Source organism: Chlorocebus sabaeus, chromosome 8, assembly GCF_047675955.1.
Source record: "Chlorocebus sabaeus isolate Y175 chromosome 8, mChlSab1.0.hap1, whole genome shotgun sequence".
In the NCBI taxonomy this organism is placed as follows: Eukaryota; Metazoa; Chordata; class Mammalia; order Primates; family Cercopithecidae; genus Chlorocebus; species Chlorocebus sabaeus.
The window spans coordinates 58,110,593-58,134,347 of record NC_132911.1 but is presented as its reverse complement, the minus strand read 5'-3'; the positions used below and the strand labels follow the sequence as shown (position 1 = coordinate 58,134,347).

Here is a 23,755-nt window from a genome sequence, read left to right as displayed (position 1 = left end):
AGCTACCCCTTCTTGTTTTTTCTCTCTTGGTAAGCAGTGTTACTATCTCTCCAGTTGTTCAAGAAAACTTGTCATCCTCACCTCCTCCCAGTTGTAACTCCTGGCAAAGGCAAAGGCAATCTGCCTCCCAGCATGCCTCTCACGTCTGCCCTGTTCTTCTCCACATGCTATGGCCCTAGTTAACATCTCAGGTCTGGACAATGATGGACGTCTCCCCGCCACTCACTCTGCCTCCATTCTCACCTTGGATAAAAGGTAAAATCCTGGTAGGAGCTATGAGAGAGCCACAAATGCCCTTCTTCCCTCTGTGGTCTTTCTGCTCTGCTCCTCCTTCTGAAGCAGCATCTAGTGCTGAGACTTGGTAGGGAGGGACCTGGCTTTAGGGTGAGTGTACTTTTCTTGGGAAATACTTTTCATTGTGGAAAGTGGGGTAGGCAAGGCCCCAAGGGACAGATGCTGCTTGGCTCAGGCTGGGAAGAAGCATGGAGAGTGCTGAGCTATGTAAGTGACATCACCAAGGCTGCAGAGCTGGCAGAGATCCTGGGCAGAAACTAGTTTGCTGTTTGTGCCTTCTTGGGTGCCATCTCCTGTCAGGGACCTAACTGCTGTGGAAGGCAGCTGGCTGGGGTGCAGATATAGCCAGATTAGGATCAAAATTAATTCCGGGACTGTGTAACTAGCATTCCAGGTTAGTCAAAGTTGACAACACTTTTCTAAATTGAGATTTCTTATCCTGCAACAAATGTTGTAAGCCTCATTGTTTGTTCACCATTTTCAGAATTTTTAAAAAATCAATAGTGAAACAGGGCAGTGCTTTTTTAATGATTGTAGAACAGTGTCTAGCGTACAGCAGGCACCTAAAATATTATGTGTCCAACAAAATATATAGTTATATATGTACATATACATCTATCTATAAAGCACACATACGTACCATATTGACAACACAACTGCTTAATAAGTTAACCTGTCCATTTTTATTTACAGGAAATAAAATTAACTGCCAGAGTATGAACTGATCAATCTGATCTCTCTGTCAAAAATATAAGAACCGGGGCCGGGCGCGGTGGCTCAAGCCTGTAATCCCAGCACTTTGGGAGGCCGAGACGGGCGGATCACGAGGTCAGGAGATCGAGTCCATCCTGGCTAACACGGTGAAACCCCGTCTCTACTAAAAAATACAAAAAAATAGCCGGGCGAGGTGGTGGGCGCCTGTAGTCCCAGCTACTCGGGAGGCTGAGGCAGGAGAATGGCGTAAACCTGGGAGGTGGAGCTTGCAGTGAGCTGAGATCCGGCCACTGCAGCCCGGGTGACAGAGCGAGACTCCGTCTCAAAAAAAAAAAATATATATATATATATATATATATATATATATATATATATATATAAGAACCAATCATTTTGGGCCGGGTGCGGGTGGCTCACACCTGTAATCCCAGCACTTTGGGAGGCCGAGGTGGGCAGATCACTTGAGGTCATAAGTTCAAGCCCAGCCTGGCCAACATGGCGAAACCCTTTCTCTACCAAAAAAATACAGAAATTAGCCAAGCATGGTGGTGAGTGCCTGTAATCCCAGCTACTCAGAGAGCTGAGGCAGGAGAATTACTTGAACCCAGGAGGCAGAGGTTGCCGTGAGCCGAGATCGCACCACTGCACTCCAGCCTGGGCGACAGAGCGAGACTCCGTCTCAAAAAAGTAAAAAATAAATAAAAAAAAAAACAATCATTTTGTTTTTACATTTAAAAGCTTTTTTATTTTTTTGAGACAGAGTCTCGCTCTGTCGCCCAGGCTGGAGTGCAGTGGTGCGATCTCGGCTCACTGCAAGCTCTGCCTCCCGGGTTCGAGTAATTCTCCTGCCTCAGCTCTCTGAGTAGCTGGGATTACAGGCACTCGCCACCATGCCCAGCTATTTTTTTGTATTTTTAGTAGAGATGGGGTTTCACTGTGGTAGCCAGGATGGGCTCGATCTCCTGACTTCGTGATCCGCCCACCTCGGCCTCCCAAAGTGCTGGGATTACAGGCGTGAGCCACCATGCCTGGCCAAAAGCTTATCTTTTTCTTCATTTTCACAGCAGTATCCATAACCTATTGGTCAGTGTAATGAGCCAGTGCAAATATCACAACTATGCATAGACAGGGAATGGCATGCACATCCTCACACAAAAGAGCAGCTAAAATAAACAAAGGAAATGCCAAGTGTTGAGAAGGATAGAGAGGAAGGATAGAGAGCAACCAGAACTCTCCCGCACCACCGATGGGAGTGTAAATTGGTGTAACCAGTTAGGAACACTCACAGCATGTGTTTCAGCTGACCCCATGTACACCATCTGACCCAGCCATTCCAGGCCTTGGTATATACTCCCTCAGAACGCTGCACCAAAAGTGTGCATTAGGATGTTCTACACGTAATAGCCTAAAACTATTCAAATGTTCACCAACAGTAGAATAGGGCTAGGCACGGTGGCTCAGGCCTGTAATCCCAGCACTTTGGGAGGACACAGCGGGCAGACAGCTTGAGCCCAGGAGTTGAGACCAGCCTGGGTTACATGGCAAAACCCCGTCTCTACAAAAAGAAGCAAAAATTAGCTGAATGTGGTGACATGTGCATAGTCCCAGCTACTCAGAAGGCTGAGGTGGGAGAATTCCTTGGGTCCGGGAGGCGGAGGTTGTGGTGAGTCCAGGTCACATCACTGTACTCCAGCCTGGGTGACAGAGCAAGACCCTGACTCAAAGGAAAAAAAAAAAAAGTAGAATGGATAAGTGAATGTGTTTATATAACGGGATATTATTCAGCGATGAGAATAATCTCATGACCAATGAGATTATGAACAATCTCCAACTACCTCAACAGGTGGATTAATCTCACCAACGATGTTGGCAACTGCCATTCTGCATTCTATTCTATCTCTATAATGTTTTCTTTTCTTTTTTTTTTTTTAAGGGACAGGGTCTCACTCTGTTGCCCACACCGGAGTGCGGTGGCTATTTGCAGGCATGATCATACCACTGCAGCCTCAAACCCCTGGGTCGGAGCAATCCTCCTGCCTCAGCCTCCCAAGTAGCTGGGACGACAGGTGTGTGCCAGGCCTGTCTCTATAATTTTGACTACTCTAAGTACCTCATATAAGTGAAATCATATAGTATCTGTCCTGTTGTGTCTGGCTTATTTCATTCAGCATAATGACCTGAAGTTTCAACCATCTTTGTAGCATGCGTCAGAATTTAAGGGTTGCGGTTTTTCAGAGAAGGAATGTTTTAGAAGTGGCAATAGACAGCAGAGACACCTACCTTACTGCTAAGCCCCACATTTCTGTGGAGCATTTCTGTGGGGAAATGTCTCTAACTACCAGGGCCATAGGGGAGGCGGTGTTCTCAAAGATCAGCCAGATCCCAGCGAGAGATGAAACAGAAAGGCACATTAAGAGACAAGTATAGGCCGGTCGCAGTGGCTCACGCCTGTAATCCTAGCATTTTGGGAGGCCGAGGAGGGTGGATCACTTGAGGTCAGGAGCTCGAGACCAGCCTGGCCAACATGGTGAAACTCTGTCTCTACTAAAAATACAAAAATTAGCCGGGCGTGGTGACGAGCATCTGTAGTCCCAGGTACTCAGGAGGCTGAGGCAGGAGAATCACTTGAACTTGCAGGGCAGAGGTTGCAGTGAGCCGAGATTGATTGCACCACTGCACTCCAGCCTGGGCGATAGAGCAAGACTACATCTTAAAAAAAAAAAAAAAAAAAAAAAAAAGAGACAAGTATGAAGGCCAGGGCATGTTGCTGCTGGTAGACCAATGACCAGAGAGTACAGTGGGATGCTGTGAGGGGCGTGGAGGAGTGTCCCATGAAGCAAGGTCAGGATGTGAGCAGCCCTGCTGAGACCAGGGTCAGAGGGCCGAGTGGGAATATCGGGTTTACTTGGAGGAGTCCTCTGAGTGCTGGGCTGGCCTGTGACCCACAGCTGGTCCCTAGAGAACACTCACTTAAAACAGAGAACTGGGCCAAGAATGTCCAGCAGTCTGGTGCAATAGCAGGAGGAGAGCATGGGGTGTCCCGTCAGAGGAGCCCTGCCATCCTGACCTTTGCCACCTGTGAAGCCCGGACCAAATTACTTCACCTTCCTAAGCCTCCACCTCCTCACGTGTGTAACAATAGCTGCCTTGAAATTTTTTAAGAGGATTAAATGAGAGAACGTACGCGAAACGTCTCTGAAAACCAGGTGCTACTCTGGTGTCATTATTTCTTTAAATTTAGTACTTATTGATAGTTTATTTGTTGTTTACATGTCTTGCTATATAAACTTATTGATATTTAACGTAAAAATAGGATGAGTAATATGGAAAGACCTTACAGGTGTTTTAAGACTGTATGCAAGGCTGTGTGCAGTGGCTCACAACTGTAATCTCAGCATTTTGGGAGGCTGAGGCGGGTGGATTGCTTAAGTCCAGGAGTTTGAGACCAGCCTGGGCAACATAGTGAGACCCTGTCTCTAAAAAAAATTTAAAAATCAGCCAGACATGGTGGCATGCACCTGTAATTCCACCTACTCGGGAGGCTGAGGTGGGAGGATCGTTTGAGCCCAGGAGGTTAAGGCTGCAGTGAGCTATGATTGCACCACTGCATTCTAACCTAGGGGAAAAAAAAAAGACTGTAAACAAATTGATCCTGTACCTTTGTGCCTATATTCAACAGGGACTGAAATAGCAGGGACCCCATTTACCCACCCTCAGACATCTGGCACCTTGACCATTCACAAACCTAGAAGTAACCCAGAATGCCTTCAAGGACATGCAAGCAGTGACAAAAATAGCTGCGCAAAGCTGAGAACAGAAAGACTAGAGGACAGGCAGGTAAATCTGCCAGTTCACCAAGCAGAGCACCTTCGCACGCAGGTCAGGGAAGCACCAGGAAGCCTGCTGAGGGCAGTGAGTGGTGAGGGGTCTAGCTGGATCCTCACTCTTCCCCTGTTGGGCTTTGTGACTGGAGCCTGAAGCCACCTCCCTAAGCCTTGGTTTCCTCCTCTGTGAACTGGAGGCAAAATGATCACCAAGTTTTTCTTCTCTTTCTAACATGCCATGGTTTACCTGCCACTACATGGCTGAACTGTGCAAACAGGATGCTGAGTGAGGGAAGCCAGCTAGAAAAGGCTACGTATCATATGACCCCATCTATATGAAATGTTCAGAACAGGCAAATCTGTGGAAACAGAAAGTAGTTCAGTGGTTGCCTGGGGCTGCTGGACTTGGTGGTTGATGGCTAAGGGGTGCTGGGTTTCTTCTTGGAGTGATGAAAATATTCTAAAATGAATTGCAGTGATGGTTATTCATCTCTGTGAATGTATGTCATAAAATAGTTTTTAAATGTTGGTATTTTAATTTACCTTAAAGGCAGCGTAGTGGATTGAGTACCAAAAAGTATAGAAATGCAGGTTGTGAGTTCTGTTCTGTCACTAACATGTTCACCTGACATAAGTCAGGTGCCTGCTCTGGGCTGCTGTTGGTTGAGTTGTTCCCCTTGCTGTTCCATAAAGTCATGATTCTGTGACTTAAACCTGAGACACATGAGAAAAGGAAGGAAAAAATACCCAAGAAAGAGAATAGAGAGAAAAGGCAGTGGGCATAGCCCATGTGGCATGCTGGTGACAAACACAGTACACAGGCTTTGTGGTGCCAGGAGGACAGACACAGGAGCATCGCACAGCATCATAGCCAGGGTGGGGGCCAGCTGCCTGACTTCTGAAGGAAATGCTATTAACACATCACGGCTGGGAGCATAAGTTCCTAAGAGCAGAAATTTTAATATGTATTTGAACAAAAATGTGCCATGAAAATACTTTCTCTGACCACCATGCTACAGTGTGAAATGCAATTGAACATTACATAGCATTTCAGTGTCTTCTTTGATAGGCATACGTCAGTACAAAGATCAGAAATGCAAGCTCTTTCCTTGGTTAAAAGCACCTGCCGTGCTCTTTGGCCTAGAGAATTATTGTATTTATAGTCTTTTCAACATTCACCAGGTGGAAAAGTGGGTTCCCACAGTGCATCTGGAAAAACAGAAATGCATCTGGCTTAACTAATTACAGTTCAGCTTTTATTTAATAGAGAAAACAATAAATATGTGCAATTAATGCCACATAAGCCCTTACTGGATTCAATCTCATACATATTTCATTTCTATCTCTGGTTTTGAAATCTAAGTAATCTAGGGCCCACAGGGTATCATGTGTTAGGCATGCTTCAAAATAACCTTAAAAAATGTGAATTGGCATTTGATATGAATTTAAATCCTCCACAAATCCACACTTCTGTTAAAGTGCCACAAGGTTATTACATGGAAGTTATATGGAAGTAATGGTGAAGGCAACGGAGCATTAGGAGTAAGCCGGTTTCTTCTTTGGTTCTGACGTGATGGAAGGAACACAGCCTTCCAAAGGAAAAAGGATAACACTCCTTCTGTGCTCCCTAATGGCCACACCTACTTCTAGGTACACTCTGAGTACCCTCAATACCAGGACAGTGGTCTGGGTAACATCTGGTATCCTCTGAAGGTGATGCATTTTCCTCACCTGGAACATTCTCCAAATTAACAGTGCAGAAGGGAAGCGCAACCTCATCATCATCATCGTCACCACTCCTCAGGTCAGGCAGGGAATGACAGCCAGGGGGAGGCAGAGCAGCAGCTCCTGGTGGTGCAAGGTGGAGGGGTGTGATCCAGTCCCACAGCCATCAAGGAGGCATTCCAGCCCTGCTGAGGAACAGAGCTCCCAAAGTTTGGCCCGGAGTGGACACTCAAGCTCTTTCAGCAAGCAGAAGGCGGCTGAAGGTAACAGTAGCACCTGTTGCCTTTGCAGTGTGTGCCTCACATGCCTTGGATCTATCAGCCATTCTGTATTTTTGCAGACATTGTATCCCTCTGATGTGGTGCAACAAGAATTTATTTGAGCCTTTGGGTCTAACATCTAGTTTGCAGAAATTTAGGGAATACAGGAACAAGTTAGCAACTTGAGGAAGCAGCAAATGAATTCAATGTGGGACAATCAATGGGGCAGCAGATCCAGTTTCTTCAAGATGGTGTATGAAAAAGAAGATGGATGATGAAGATTAGTAAAGAGGCTAATGAGAAAGAATGTGCTATGGTTACACATTAGATGATGCTAATTGCTTACTGTTAATTTTGTTGGGTATGACAAATGTATTGTGGTTACTATATGGATATTATAACGTATGCCCATTAAAAGATTAGGTTCCTTAAAAGTAACATTCATTTTTATTTGAACCATCTTTAATGAATAACATTTCTACTGATGCTTCCTACCATTGCCCGTAAATTATTAGCTGGAACTAAGGAAACTCTTATGGACAGGGCATCCAAGTTTGACCACAACTGAGAACTAGGGCCTTACCCAGTGCTGCAGGAATCCACCTCTAATCTGGTCCAGTCCTCCAGGGCAGCCCTAGCCCATTCTGCTTGTGCTGGGCACAGATCTTAACAGACATTAGGCCTGGATGAATATTTGCTGAAGAACTTTCTCTCCATCAATTACAGCAGATGGGTTATGAAATGTGTTAATGTACATGCAAATTAAGGATAAAAATGTACAAAAGATGTGTTTATAAGTAACTAGCTTTCTCTACTTCTTACGGTAATGTCTGGGCAAATTTCCCCTCTACATTTCTTTTTTCACAAATTCCACTTTTGCCCATAGAAAATTCTCTATGATCCCCCGTGGACAGTAGCATTGGCTCCTCAAACTTTGTCTTGTGTCCATTATTAGAATTTTTTATCCTAGGATGATTCTCCTATGATAATGGTATGAAATAGCAAGTTCCTATTCTATTTAAAGCTTTCAAGCTGGAAGTAATTTGAAATCTCTGAAAACCATCTGAGCTCTCTCAGCCACAAAACCTTTGTGCATATTATTTCCCAGTGGTCCTTCTTCATTAGTCCTTTCGGGGCTTGTTAATTGCTACTAAGTTTTCCTGTTAATATGAAAATGCTGAATGTTGAAATAGTGGATACCCAAAGGAATCTTAAGTTGGGTCCTTTAATTTTATTTCCTATAGGAGATTTCCTTTAATTGGATTTTTGGTCTGTCTTTTGAAATTTTTTTAAAGAGTGGACTATCCTGTAAGAAATAAAATTGTCATGGCTTGAACTTCGTATTTACTTTCATACACATTGTTTCCTACAAAAACCTAGTAATACCCCACACTTATATTTATGCTATAGTCCAGAGGTAGACAAACATTTTCAGTGAGGGACTAGAGCGTACCTATTGCACACTTTGCAGGCCTCCTGGTCTGTCTGCAACTACTCAATTCTGCCTCTATATCACAAAGGCAGCCTCAAACATCAAACAAATGAGCATGGCTGTGCTCCAATAAATCTTTATGAATGCTGAAATCTGAATTCCGTAAAATTTTCATGTGTCACAAAATCTTCGTCTTTTTCTTTTTTGGGGGGGGGTGTGGGACAGCATCTCACTCTGTCACACAGGTTGGAGTGCAAAGGTGCAATCCACGGCTCACTGCAGCCTCAGCCTACTGGACTCAAGTGATCCTCCTGCATCAGCCTCCTGAGTAGCGGGAACTAAGGCTTATGCCACCACACTTGGCTAATTTTTTATTTTTGCAGAGGCAGGGTCTTGCTTTGTTGCCCACGCTGGTTTCAAACTCCCAACCTCAAGAGATTCTCACGCTTAGGCCTCCCGAAGTGCTGGGATTACAGGCACAAGCCATCATGCCTGGCCTTATTCTTTTGACTTTTTCTCCCAACAATTAAAAAATGTAAAAACCATTCTTGGCCGGATGCAGTGGCTCACACCTGTAATCCCAGCACTTTGGGAGGCTAAGGCGGGTGAATCATTCGAGGTCAGGAGTTTGAGACAACTCTGACCACCATGGTGAAACCCTATTTCTACTAAAAATACAAAAAAAATTAGCCGGGCATGGTGGCGGGCGCCTGTAGTCCCAGCTATACAGAAGGCTGAGGCAAGAGAATTGCTTGAACCCGGGAGGCGGAGGTTGCAGTGAGCTGAAATCCCGCCACTGCACTCCAGTCTGGGCGACAGAACAAGACCCCGTCTCAAAATAAACAAAAGGAATAAAAATAAAAACCATGATTAGTGTTCAGGGCATACAAAAACAGGCAGAGGGCTGGAGGTGGCCCTGTGCCTTGTTTGCTGACCCCTATCACAAACAGAAACTCTTCATAGACTGTTTATGGATAATTGAGAAAAGGAAGTGCAGATTCTAAAGTAGTAAGATCCTACTGGTTATGTTCAAGAGCTTCCCACCATAACTTCATGATCATTTAGCATACAACAGCACAAAAGGCTGCACATCATCAGAACCGGATGAATCCACAGTTCTGCCTCTAGCCCAGGCCATTCCCTGGCTGCCATATACACAGATCCAACCAGCTGCCTGGCACCACAGTTGGAGCTCTCCTGGGCATCGCTAGGGTCTAACATGGAATCCAGCGTCTCCCCCTCCAGCCCGTCTGTTTCACCTCCTGTCTTCTCCATGGCCACACATGGTGCCACCATCCACCTACATAAGGAGTCACCTTGATTCCTCATGCATCACTCATGAGCAAGCTCACTGCATCTCCAGGACTCACACCAGGCCTGCACTGCATCCCTGCTGCTTCTCCTAGGCTGGCGGACCCATCTCTTGTCTGGATGGCTACAATACATTCCATATCCACTGCCTTCCCTCTCCCCTCACAGCTTTCTGTTACAGTAGCAGAGCTGAGTAGTTGCAATAGAAAGCACATGGCCCACAAAGCCTAAAATATTTACTAACTGTTTTAAAATAGAATCTAGACCCTGTTAGTCCCCTCCTGTGGGCTTCAAAGGCAAATCCTGACACTAGAAAAAATCTAAACTCTATCAGGGCCTAAATAATGCACAATTTTTCCTATGTTTACATGAGCAAATGTATCACATCTTACATTTAATATTTGAAATGATTTTGTGAGGTTTTGAGATCCCATTTATTAATGGGGAAAACTCAGCTTCAAGGAGGTTGTCTAATGTGCCTGACATTCAGTCAGCCCCACACAGGCTTGAATCTAGATCATGTGGTTCAAGGCACGGACGCATCTGTCACCCCACAGAACTGTGCCCCTCACAACCACAGCTGCACATGGGCCACAGTTCGATGGATTTGGATCATTTGTGTAGGCCGATCAGCGAAGGTTGCTGGAGTCCTTTTCCCAGCAGGTCTGCTTTGATTCGAATGGGCTAAGAGAAACTCCAGCGCATTACTTTGTCCCACAGGGCCTTAGCATTCCCAAGACAGTTCTCTGGGCTAAGCTGACAGAATGTTTTTGTCTGCAGTTCCTAGGATGTGTGTGGGAGAATCTCTGCTCCTCGAGGTTTTAGTTTTCTACAGTTTGTACCAAAATATCTACTGAATTTTAGATCTCCCTCTCCCTTGGCGTGAAGTGTCAAATAGTAGATATGTTGAACAAACAGATCTAAAATTGAAGAAATTTCAGACTTGAAATGTTCAGTGGTTATGCACTTTGGACTCTTTGCAGGGAACCATAAGCAATTTATAACCTTTCAGTGAGACAAAATAAGGCAGTTGGATACAGAGACCCAGGGCGAAAACCTCCTTGCTAACGTATTGGGTAAAAAGGCACGTAGAGGACCTGTTTCAATTAAGAAAATATAAGCTATATGTAGCCTTCTAATTATCAGAGTAGATTTGATAGATTTTAACAAATGTTTTCTCTATCTAAATTAGTATTTATAGTTTTCATAAATGCCCTCATGATTTTGAATACAGATCACTAGAAGATAAAGAAAAGAAATAAAGCCTTTTGGGCCGGGCGTGGTGGCTCACACCTGTAATCCCAGCACTTTGGGAGGCCGAGGCGGGTGGATCACAAGGTCAGGAGATCGAGACCATCCTGGCTAACACAGTGAAACCTTGTCTCTACTAAAAATACAAAAAATTAGCCGGGCGTGGTGGTGGGCGCCTCTAGTCCCAGCTACTCGGGAGGCTGAGGCAGGAGAATGGCGTGGACCTGGGAGGTGGAGCTTGCAGTGACCTGAGATCGCGCCACTGCACTCCAGCTTGGGAGACACGGTGAGACTCCATCTCAAAAAAAAAAAAAAAGAAATAAAGCCTTTCGTTTAGTTTATGACATTTGTTTAACATGTTCGGGGGGTGAGTTTTTCGCTTTACTAGATTTTGCATAATTTTATCCTTTTTATACTTTATAGTACTCTATCCTCCTTTAAGTCAAATTTATTCTACATGGTCTGGTTATGATGTTCTGGTGTTTTTGTTAATAAGTATTTCATTTTGCCCAAAGAACAGGACAGCCTAGCCAATCACTCAAGGGGCCGAAGGTGATGTATGTGTTTGGCAAAAACTTAGCTCTAGTGGGAATTTGACAAATTTCAGGTTGTTGCATAACTAGAGTCCCTCACTCTTGTGCCTTGACTTAAATCTGCCCACAAATAGTAAGAAGGGCAGTCCTTCTCGGAATACGGAGGTCAGAGCAGTGAAGCTGGCTGTCATTGAAGCTGGCTGTCATCACACTAAGGAACTAAAGGCTGAGACAGTAAGAGTGAGATGACAGGTGAGACTGAGGTAAGTCCAAGGCCTTGGGTATGCACACATCAGTGCTATCCTTCTGGCCCAGGTCAGGAGAGTCCTGCTACTCCACCTCCAGGTTTACCATTTCCATCCCAGCTTTAGAGTAGAATCTAACTATTTCTATATATTAGTATAGTATTTTTTTTTTCAGGAAGCAAATGCCATAGTCAAAATAAAAGAGCAACAATGGCAACAGGAAACCTAATATGAAAATTAATTATATTTAAATCATTCATGGAGGTAATGTTAAAATTACAGTCCCCACATAGACTCTCCTTTGCAAAGGTCAACCAGCTGTTCTTTCCAGAAAATAGTGTTAGCCTTTTCTTATTATTTTTTAATATTGTTTTCTTAATGCCTATATCTTATCATAAGCCCTACTAGATATAACACGAAGTAGTTAAATGTGGATTTTACTGCGAGTGACTATTCTGAATGCAATTCTTTCTGCAACTAAATTTTATCTAAATTCTTCAGTTTCAGGAGGTCATTTTTGCGGGGGTCTATAAGTGACAAAGATTAGGCCAAATATGAATTCACAAACATATCAGTAAAATTTTTCCTGGATATTAAGTCATGGTACAGGTCTTTTATATTAAGTTTTTTTTTAAAGAACATTGTTCAAATGGTGAAAATTTTAGAAACTGTACCAAATAGAAATATATCAAAATATAAATGTTTAAAATCAAATTATCCATGGTCAGGAGCTTAAAATAATGATAAATATTAGAAGAATATTGGTAAGAGGTACCACTTACTGATACTCTCTTGATCCCTCTGCTGTACATGTATTATGTTAAAGCAAGTATTCTTATCACTGCTATTCAGATTCAGAGGCTCACAAAACTAATGATCAAAGTCAAAATTTGAGCCCAGTTCTCTTTCATTCCAACGCTCATGCTTTTTACATGACACAACTGCAATCTGAAGCACAAAGAGTTGCAAAATTATAACATACTTCTTTTCTTTCCAATGTTTTCAAACTGACAAAGCATGTATTACATTTTACACACACAAATGGCGAATTTTAAAATACACATTTTCCGAATTATACTGGAAACAAATGATATAAAAGAAAGATAACAATGTAATCAACAGAAAATTAATTCAAGAAAAATGTCAATAAGTCAAGGCAGATCATTTTTTTTTTTCAGACAGAGTCCTGATCTGTCACGCAGGCTGGAGTGCAGAGGCATGATCTTGGCTCACTGCAATCTCTGCCTACCGGGTTCAAGCAATTCTCCTGCCTCAGCCTCCTGAGTAGCTGGGACTACAGGCACATGCCACCACACCTGGCTAATTTTTTTGTATTTTTAGTAGAGATGGGGTTTTGCTATGTTGGCCAGGCTGGTCTCGAAATCCTGACCTCAAATGATTCGCCCACCTTGGCCTCCCAAAGTGCTGGGATTACAGGCGTGAGCCACCGCGCCCAGCCCAAATCACTATTGTTATGCAACAATTAAAAAACTCAGATAAATAAGTGAAATTACATTTCTAAGTCATCAGAGAACTGTGAAAGCAAAAAGATTACATAAACTAAAATTTCTGAGTGAGAGAGCTCTTCCAAGCTGAGTAGTCTGTCACTAGCTGTTTTTTTTTTCTGAGGGCTTTTGCTGACCATTAGCACAAGCTGAGGATATAAACGGACTCTTTTCTCATGCGGGAGGACAAGTTCCCTTCAGTAACAAGACATTCCTCAAACACATGGCTGGGTCCTACAAGACATTTATCAAATGTGGAAGACATATGGGGAAGGTGGAGGCAAAGAACAAACTTAAAATCTGAAGGCAAGACTGAGTCTTCCATTCTTTTGAGACCAAGGAGATGCAAGTCCACCAGGCTTTCATTCTGGAACCCAGGAGAAAATTCTCAAGGAACAAGAAAGAACCGGGGGTTAGCTAAATCTTATTAAAACTGCAGCCACCAGCCTGGGTAACATAGCCAGACCCCATCTCTACCAAACATTTTTTAAAAATGGCCAGATGAATTGGCATGTGACTGTAATCCCAGCTACTCAGGAGGCTGAAGTGGGAGGACTGCTTGAGCCCAGGAGTTCTAGGTTATAATGGTGCCAATGTACTCCATCCTGGGGGTGACAGAAGGGGATTCCATGTCAACACAAACAAAAAACCCCAAAACTGTAACCAGATCTGACCCATTCTAATATCTGCTGGCCTGAAATGATCAGCCCTTTAGTCCTTCATCCTTAGACAGGAAATCCCTCCAAGGGAGATTCCATCCTTGCTGGTAGAAGAAATTACCAGAACCTACACAGTTTCTTTATATGCAATGTCTACATATAATAAAAATTACTAGATCTGTGAAGAGAGATAAAAATGTGATGAATAAAAAATAGATATAGGCACACAGATGATCTCATTGGATTTAGTAGATAAGAATTAGATGGACTAAACTGATGAAAAGATGGGAAATTTCATCAGATAATTTAAATGTATTAAAATGAATCAAATTAGCATACTACATTTAGAAGAAAACAAGTTCTGAAATTAACAACTCACTAGATGGTTTGACAAAAGACTTAGACACAGAGAAAGATAGCTTAATTAACTAAAACACTGGTCAACAGAAAATATTCAAATTGAAGCAGAGAGAGATGAGAAATGAACAAAACAGATCAGACAATAAGAGACATGAAGGAAAAAGTCTAACATATGTATGATTTGAAAGGTCCCAGAAGCAGGAGAGAAAGAAAGAAAATCAGATGAAGCCATATTTGAAGAGACACTGAGTGAAAATTTTCCTAAGTTGATGAAAGACGTCAATCCACAGATACAAGAAGCTCAGTTAACCCAAAGCAGAAAAAATAAAGTGAAAACCACATACAGGCACATTATATTCACTGTGGTATGTGAAAAACAAGAGAAAAACTTTAGCCAGAGGATAAAAACAGGCTACCTTCAAAGAAGCATAACTTTCCAACAGAAACTATGAAAGTCAAAAGATAATGGAATGAGAGTGTAATGGCAGGCCAGACTGGAAGAAGAGATTTGCAGTGCACACGTGCGCGCACGCACGCACACACACACACACACACACAGAGTTTTGACAGATGGCCTGTATCCAGAATATATAAAGAACTCTGACAGATCAATAATAACAATAATAAAAGATCAATGGCACAATAGAAAAATGGGCCAAACAGAAGTTCAAGACCAGCCTGGGCAACATGGTGAAACCCCATCTCTACCCCCTCTCCCTAGCCAAAATAAAAAAATTTAGCTGAGTGTGGAGGTGCACACCTATAGTCTCAGCTTTACAGCTAATTGTGCCACTGCATTCCAGCCTGGGCAACAGAGTGAGACCCTGTCTCAAAAAAAAAAAAAAAAAAAAAAAAAACAGAGAAAGAAAGGAAAAAGAAAAAAGGGCCAAAGGCTTGTGGAGGCATTTTAAATAGAAAATTTACAAATGACTTGACCCAAAAACATATAGGAAGATGCTTAACACCATTAGTAGCCAGGGAAACACAAATTAAAACCACAATGAGATACTACTACACAGCCACCAGAATGACTAAAGTTAAGTGGGCAAACAATACTAAGTACTGGTGAAGATGTGAAGCAATACACACTTTGCTGGTGGGGATGGATGTAAACTCATTTGGACTATGAAACAGTTTTGCAATATCTACTAAAGCTAAACATACACTGGACTTATTACCCAACAATTTTTATCCTGGGTATATACTCAAAGGAAAAAAGTTCATCAAAAGACATGAATGAGAATGTTCATATTAGCATTATTAATAATAGCTCCACACTGGAAACAACTAAAATTTCTTCAGTAGTGGAATGGATAAATACACTGTGGTGTGTTCATACAAAGGAATGCTGCACAGCATTAAAAAATAACAAGACATACAACAACAAATGAATCTCAAAAACATAATGCTGAGCTAAAGAACCAGATGCAAAATTTATTATACACTGTTGAATTCCATATGAACTTTAAAAGCAGGCAGTTTAAAAGAAGTTGTAAAAGTGGTTACCTGTGAGAGTCCTGAATGGGAGGAAGCGAGATGGGCTCTTCAGGAGAGCATAGGGTGCTGAAAATATCCTGTATCTTCATCTAGAGATGTGGTGAGTGATTTTGGCCCCAGGGGACACTTGGCAATGTCTACAGACATTTTTGGTCATGGCATCCAGGGAAGGGTGCTACTGGATCATCCAGTGGGTGGAGATCAGGGATGCTGCTAAACATCCTACAGTGCAATGGAGTTATTCCATTCAATAACTCCCTTCAATAAAGAGTTATTCAACCCCAAATCTCCACAGTGCTGAGGTGAGAAACCCTGATCTAAATGGTGGTTCTGTGGGGGTACACTTACATGAAGTTTACTAAGTTCCACTCTTAAGATGTGTAAACTTTACTGTAAGTTATAACTCAAGTAAATGAAGTTAAAAGCTGTCACAAACCTCACAAAAATACCAAACAGCTCATCACTGAAACCTAATAAACACAGAAAAACGTTGTTTCAGTTTTAGAAATACTCTAATTCATTAAAGAGTCCTAACAACCGAAATTTGCCGGGATTATAGTAAGTCAGGAAGAATTAAATTCTTTATGTAAAGTCCCCCTTAAATGCAAAGAAATAGATATATCTTTCTTTATAGCAGGAGATATATGAACTATATCTGGGTAATCACTAGAAATAAATATTTGTAAAAACAAAATGAATGTATATGGAAGATCCCATACATGTAAGATTCTTTTGGAGTCATCAAAAGATGAACAGAGAAAAATATACATGTACTTTTTTTTTTAAGTCAGGGTCTCACTCTGTTGCCCAGGCTGGAGAGCAGAGGCAAGATCATGGCCCATTGCAACCTCAGTGTCCCCAGGCTCAGGTGATCCTCCGGCCTCAGTCTCCCAAGTAGCTGGGACTACAGGTGTGCACCACCACACCCAGCTAATTTTTTGCATTTTTTTAAGAGATGGGGTTTCACTGTGTTGCCCAGGCTGGTCTGGAACTCCTGGGCTCAAGTGATCCACCCGCCTTGGCCTACTAAAGTGTGGGAATTACAGGCGTGAGCCACCACGCCTGGCCACATGTACTTTTTAACAGTAGTCTAATCTGAGTTCTATGGATAATGACTTCCTGTCAGTAATTATCAACAGGACTTTTATACAAATTAAGAAATCTATGGGCGTGCTCTTGGACTGCTCTCTGGCCAGCACCCTCTCCTGTGTCTATAGTCTAACCCATCTCTTCATTTCCCTCAACCTCAGATGGAGCATCTACCAAAATGCAGATTTTTGCAAATATCCTTACAGGGAAGATCATCACCCTCGAGGTTGAACCCTCGGATACAACCGAAAAATGTAAAGGCCAATATCCAGGATAAGGAAGGAATTCCTCCTGATCAGCAAAGACAAGCGACTGGAAGCTGGCAAGTAACTGGAATATGGACATACTTTCTCTGACTACAACATTCAAAAAGAATCTACTCTTTTTGTCTTGTGTTGAGACTTCATGGTAGTACCAAAAATAGGAAGAAATCTTATCCAACTCCCAAGAATAAGCATAAGAGAAAGAAGGTGAAGTGGGTGTCCTGAAATACTATAAGGTGGATGAAAATGGCAGAATGAGTGGCCTTCGTTGGGAGTGCCTTTCAGATGAATGTGGTGCTGGAGTTTTTATGGCTAGCCACTTTGACAGGCGTTATTGTGGCTAATGTTGTCTGATTTATTGCTTCAACAAACCAGAGGACAAGTAATTGTGTATTAGTTAATAAAAGACGTGAACAAAAAAAAAAAGAAAAGAAAGAAAAAAGAAAGGAAAAAAAAAGAAAGAAAGAAAGAGAAAAAGAAAGAAAGAAATCTAGTAGTCCCTTAAATCTCATTATCACTCCACCCTGAGACATAAAAGTCCATTATACAGGTGAGGTAAGGAGTCGGTTGCATAATTCTTTCCATGGTTGCAAAAATCCAACAGCTGTATAAGTGTTGGTTCTAGCTATTCAGCCCTAAAAGGGTTAAAGTGCCTGGTGTCCTTAGTCTAAGAGCAGCAGTACAAACTTGCGCTCTAGCCTTGAGCAACCACAATTCAGTCAGCTTCAGAGGGGCACAAATGTAGACAAACCAGATAGCAGGGCGTTCTCCACTACTTCACTGTTGGACGGAGGTGCACATTGTACAACCCAGCACCTCAGGAAGCCAAGCTATCAGATAACTTTGCATGAGATGCCTTTGCCTAAAACTCAAATGCTCATATGAAAAGGATTTTACACTTTAGAATAAAATACATGCTTAACTAGAAATTGAGCATTCCCAAATCAGAAAGGTCAACTGGCTTTAATAACTATTGAAATAACTCATGTAAAATATCACTGCTGGGCAACAGAGCATATTACTCATATTTCTCAAGTGATTCCCCGTGCAAATAGCTAGACTCTAATCAGCTGGATTAGAATCAAGGTAATCTACTCCATGTATAATCACGTAATATTACTTTGAGCACTCAGCCACATCAAACTTGATTGTGAATGGCCTCTCCAAGAGCCCATTCAATTGTACTACAAACTGACTCACTCCAAGCAGCATCACCTTAACTCTTGAGCTAGCTGCGCAAAGTAACATTCAGGGACCATCTCAGATGGTGCCGGGTAGTCAGTGACTCACACTTATTGTACTAAATGCTAAGCTCTGACTCAGAGTGTGAGCCCTATTAGTTGCTGACTGACACTGTACTTGTTTGAATAGAAGCTCACATTGTGAGTCACCTGGTGTTGCACTGAAAACCAATCTGAAATATTCCCAATTGGACAGTGATACACATTATAATCATATTGGGACCTGACTTGACACATGTGATTTCAAAACTAAGTTCTGCCAAACTGGCTTGGGAGCATGCTAGAAAGTCACTCCCTTCTTAATGCCCTGTCCTTCTGTCTAAGAACATGTAGTAAGTATCCCAAGATGCAAAGTCAAGAGTAGGGTATTCATGCAAGAGGTTTCTTGGGGTCAAAAAATAATAATAATAATAATAAGATACTCAGTAGCCAGTTCACACACTGGAGAAAACCATGGTTTCCTTTTTCAAGGATGCAGGCATAATTCCTCGAAGTACCTTCCCTGGAAGACACACTATCACTATAAATAACTTTGTAAGACCAGATGTTCACTAGAAAGTCTCTGCTGTATAATTCTTAAACTGTTAATATGAGGGCTGAACGTTTTTTTTTTTTTTTTTTTTTTTGAGGCGGAGTTTCGCTCTGTCGCCCAGGCTGGAGTGCAGTGGCCGGATCTCAGCTCACTGCAAGCTCCGCCTCCCGGGTTCACGCCATTCTCCTGCCTCAGCCTCCCGAGTAGCTGGGACTACAGGCGCCCGCCACCTCGCCCGGCTAGATTTTTGTATTTTTTAGTAGAGACGGGGTTTCACCGGGTTAGCCAGGATGGTCTTGATCTCCTGACCTCGTGATCCGCCCGTCTCGGCCTCCCAAAGTGCTGGGATTACAGGCTTGAGCCACCGCGCCCGGCCGAGGGCTGAACCTTTAAGCCACCATCTGCATCTGTCCATGGAAGGTGAATGTGGTTAGATGGCCACATGCAGAAATAAAAGAACAGTAGGATTTCAGGAACTGATACTCAAGTGCCTGGAATGAAACCAGTTACAGGCTACTGCATTAACATAAGAAAGCTTTTCTCTTTTACTGTTGCTACTCCATAAAATCTAGAATAATAAAATCTTCTGTGTAATTCTGAGGGCCTTTTCTAAAAGGCTTTGTTATAGGAAAGACCTTCAAAGCCAGCTGGAAGGGTATTTTAAGAATTCAAGAAAAGCTCAAAGATGATTTCTAAAACTGCTACAAGAGATTAACAGAATTTGCAATCAAATGTATACCCAAATGGGGCCTAAAATGCTAATGCTGGCTCTGACAATAGCTTGATCTGTAACCTTACCTTACCTGAGGCGAGTCATGTGGTCATGTCTTATAATGTGAGGGACCAAGATAAAGCTGTGGGACAACAGTAGTCATGACATGACTGCCTGGTCCTTCTTGGTGCTAGAGATAGCACATGCTTATACACTTTTTCCTTATTTATACTTTCTATCTGTTAACAGTTCATTAATCCGTAGTAAACAGGAAATCAGCAGTGTGGTGTGTAAGAGCCCTGGGGAATGAGTCAGAAGTCCTCATTCTATTTTGGCCCCTAATTAGCTGGAGATCTCTGGCCCAGACCCTTAACCTCTCTGAATGTTTCCTCATCCATAAAACGAAGGAGGTAGAATAAGTAACCTGATTTTCATCTTTCTGTATTTCTGATATAAGGGATGTTTCAGCTAAAACATTTACAGTGATCTCAAACAAGTTAGCACTTCAAGTTCCTAAGGTACATTTTCAGATTATCTTAAACTGGCTGTTCATCAGCCCTGGCAACACAGTGAGATTCTGTCTCTATAAAAATTAAAAAATTAACCAGGTGCAGTGGCAGGTACCTTAAGTCTCAGCTACTCCTGAGGCTGAGGTGGGAGGATCCCTTGAATCTGGGAGTTCAAGAGTGCAGTGGGCCTCAGTCGTGCCACTGCACTCCAGCCTGGGTGAGAGAGTGAGACACAGTCTCAAAAAAAAAAAAAAAAAAAAAAGACTTTTTCTAATTTTGATGATGGACATGTGTTTCATTATGCATACTCTTTATAGTATACAAAAATATGCATTCTGTTACTGATCTTATTTATAGTTTGAAGTCTAGCCAATTTAGCCTCAATATAATAATAGTAATAACAGCTTTTGCTTGGTATGTGCCATCCCGTTATAAGAGCTCTATGTTATTAATGTACTAAATGCTGTCAGCTAGCCCGTTAGGTAGGTACTCCTTTTTTTTTTTTTTTTTTTTTTTTTGAGACAGTTTTGCTCTTGTTGCCCAGGCTGGAGTGCAGTGGCTCCTCCATCTCGGCTCACTACAACCTCTGCCTCCCGAGTTCAAGCAATTCTCCTGCCTCAGGCTCCAGAGTAGCTGAGATTACAGGCGCCAGCAACAACACCCAGCTAATTTTTTGTATTTTTAGTAGAGACGGGGTTTCACCATGTTGGCCAGGCTGGTCTCGAACTCCTGACCTCAGGTGATCCCCCTGCCTCGGTCTCTCAAAGTGCTGGGATTACAGGAGTGAGCCACCACGCCCGGCCGAGGTAGGTACTCTTATTATCCCCATTTCACAGATGATAAAACTAACGCCCAGAGAGGATAAGTAGCTAGTCCAAGGTTATGCAGTTAGGTTGGGATCTGAACCCGGTTACAGAGCTCAAGACTCTCACTGGTTTGGCGACATTGCCTCTCATATGCGTTACTAATACGTGGTAAAAAAAAAAAAAAAAAAAAAAAAAAAGATGTCACTTATGGCCAGGCACGGTGGCTCACTCCTGTAATCCCAGCACTTTGTGAAGCCGAGGAAGGTGGATCACCTGAGGTCGGGAGTTCGAGAGCAGCCTGACCAACACGGAGAAATCCCGTCTCTACTAAATACAAAAAATTAGCCAGGAGTGGTGGCGCTTGCCTGTAATCCCGGCCCCAGCTACTCGGGAGGCTGAGGCAGGAGAATCGCTTGAACCCAGGAGGCAGAGGTTGCAGTGAGCTAAGATCTCACCATTGCACTCCAGCCTGGGCAACAAGATCGAAACTGAGTCTCAAAGAAAAAAAGAAAGATGTCACTTAATGAACAGAAGATAAACAGGATGAGACCCAATAGAAAATTAGGTTTTGAGGAAAAAAATATTTTAAAACAGTAAATTGCAAACTGTGGTTGTGCCAAAAAAACTTACAGAGTAATTTCACTAGAAATGTCCTTGTCAAGTTTGGGGAGGAAGTCAGACCGTTTTGCGAACTTGAATATTTGTTTAGTCAATTCCACGGTGTGGAGGCACTAGGAGTGAAATGAAGCCAAGCCACTCCAGGGCCCTGCCACCTGTGTCCCAAGCAGGGTGGATGGAGACTGATGCAGAAGCCCCTTGCTCCCCACGCGCCAGGGCAATGAGGAGCCCGCGTGCAGGTGCCTGATTCCGTTAGCCAGTGGGCGAGGGTCCTGCCGACACCGAGGGCACCGGCTGGGGTTTTGATACCAACAAACCCCAGCCAGGTGACTGGGGAATGTGGGGAGGTCGACAAAGAGCGACAGGCTTTTGCTAATTTTTTTTTTTTTTTTTTTTTTGAGATGGAGTCTCGCTCTGTCGCCCAGGTCGAGGGCAGTGGCGCGAGCTTTTGCCAAATTATGAGACGGACAGGAATCGAGGAGATTCCCCTGTAGCGCTGTCCACCTTCCAGATAGAAATCCTGTCGACCACGTTCACTTCTCCACCCCGTGCATCGCCGGTGGTCCGTGAGCAGCAGCTGCTCCCCAGGGATCCCCCTAGCCTGTCCGCGAGCGCTCTGCACCGCCTCGTCCATGCTGCTGGGGTAGCTCGCTGGCCCTGGCTGCTCGCCAGGGTTTTCCTTTGATGCTGTCAAGTCCGGGAAGCTCACGTTGCAACTCAGAGTCGGCGCGCCGCCTCTCCCAATGCCCCTTCCCCACTCACTCCCCCACAAGCGTGGAGGGAGGTGGGGGAGGTCGCGGCGCCTATAGACACCCTCCCGGCGCCCACTCTCTCTCGCCCACTTCTCTAGCAGCCGGAGGGCCGCAGCGCACGCAAACCTTTCCCCAAAACGCCCACCCTACTCTTAGCTAGTTGCATCTTTCAGGGCTCCTCCCCCACCCATTCCTCCGCCAGAGCTGGGTGGGGGGATCGCGGCGCACACAGAGACTGGAAAGCCGCCCTTGTCCCGGAGCGCCGCTTCCCTAGAGGCCCCTGGCCCGTCCGCTCCCCCAACGCTGGAGGATACCCGCGCACACAGACCCTCCCCTCCAACGCGCACCTCGGTCCCCAGCAGCAGCCCGCACCCCCACCTCCCGCCCCCAGTCTCCCGCCCTCCGCTCCCTGCTTTCCAGTCCGCATTCCGGGCGCCCAGACTTGTTCCGACTTCCCAGGGCAGCTCCGAGGGTGCGGAAGATCAAGTGCCCGGATTTGTTCCAGGAAAATCCCGGCGGCGCCTGCACGTTAACTGCCTTGGCGCAGGCGAAGGGTGGAGGGCACTTCTCTGTTCATTCGGTTTTCAAGAGCATGAACAGAGGCTCCGAGTGAACGCCCACACCTAGTCGGTCCTCTGGGGTCCATGCGCCGGGCGCCCACTTCCTCACCCTGCCCCTCGGTGCCCCTGCCCTGGTTGCACTTCTCCTAAAAGCAGGCGCTCTGATTCCAGGAGGCTCTATCTCCTTTCCCTTCCCAGCGGCGCTCAAACCACCCGCCCCGGGCGCCTGGCCCCTGCCTTATCCTCTCCCTACACGGTGAGAACGCCGATGCTTCCACCCGCCTGGACTTTCCAAAATACGCTTCGGGTGATCAGTGCGATTTCTAGGGTCTAAAGTCTAGACTTCTGCGTTCCCCACCAAGTCACCGACCCGAGGCCGCAGAGGTGGAATCGCCGACGCCCTGGCAGGCCCGGGACATACTGATCCTGGTGGCGCGAAGCCCCTCTTCGGACGCAGACGCACCCGCACTCCCCCAAACACGCACTAAAGCTACCGGCAGTAACCCCCGACTCGCACCCGCTCCCGCCCAGCAGCAACGGCGACACCCCGAGGTTCGGACGCGCTGCGCGCCCCTCCTAGCCTCGGCCACTTTCCAGCACGAAGCCTCAGGGAGAGCCCGAGAGGAAGAAAGAGAGGTCGAGGAACCAGGATACTCACGAGCCCACTGTCCACCCCGCCAGCCGGAGGGGAAGCCCCGGCCGGCTCGCCTCCTTCCGCCGTGCGCATGCGTCCGGCGGGTGCCTTCTTTCTATCGCAGCGCCGAGGGCTGCCCTCTCTACATCTGCGATTGCTCCCGGCGCCTTTCCCCTTTCTCCGGCTCTCGGTCTTTGCTGTAGCCCTTTTTTCCCGGCCTCTTCCTCCCCTTGCTCTGCCTCCTCCCCGCCCCCTCACTCCCTTTACCCGGCCGGGCAATCCCACGTCTCGCCTCCCTCCAGCGGCGGCGCACTCCACCGCGGCGGGCGCTAGGGGTACCCCCGAGGTCCCACGCGGCGCGCGACCTCCACCCCGGCCGCAGCCTCACTGCTCCAGCCCTGGATTAGCAAGTCCCAAGAGTGTGGATAC

General features: G+C 44.7%; 1 protein-coding gene and 1 pseudogene across 7 annotated transcripts in view; one reads left to right on the top strand and one right to left on the bottom strand.

Annotated features, from left to right (window-relative positions):
* Positions 1–23,755, bottom strand: part of RGS20 (regulator of G protein signaling 20) — a 107,598-nt gene that overhangs the window by 54,665 nt on the left and 29,178 nt on the right. The window contains exon 1 of one of the 7 annotated variants that reach the window (XM_008000637.3): positions 23,351–23,563. The exons of 4 other annotated variants lie outside the window; for them this stretch is intronic. In XM_008000637.3, the coding sequence (XP_007998828.3) occupies positions 23,351–23,419 (69 nt within the window). In that variant the 5' untranslated portion in view covers positions 23,420–23,563. Of the gene's footprint in view, positions 1–23,350; positions 23,564–23,755 lie in introns of those variants that run through there. 2 more of the 7 variants (XM_008000642.3, XM_008000635.3) reach the window with 2 other exon arrangements.
* Positions 16,542–17,502, top strand: LOC119624934 (ubiquitin-ribosomal protein eS31 fusion protein-like; annotated as a pseudogene).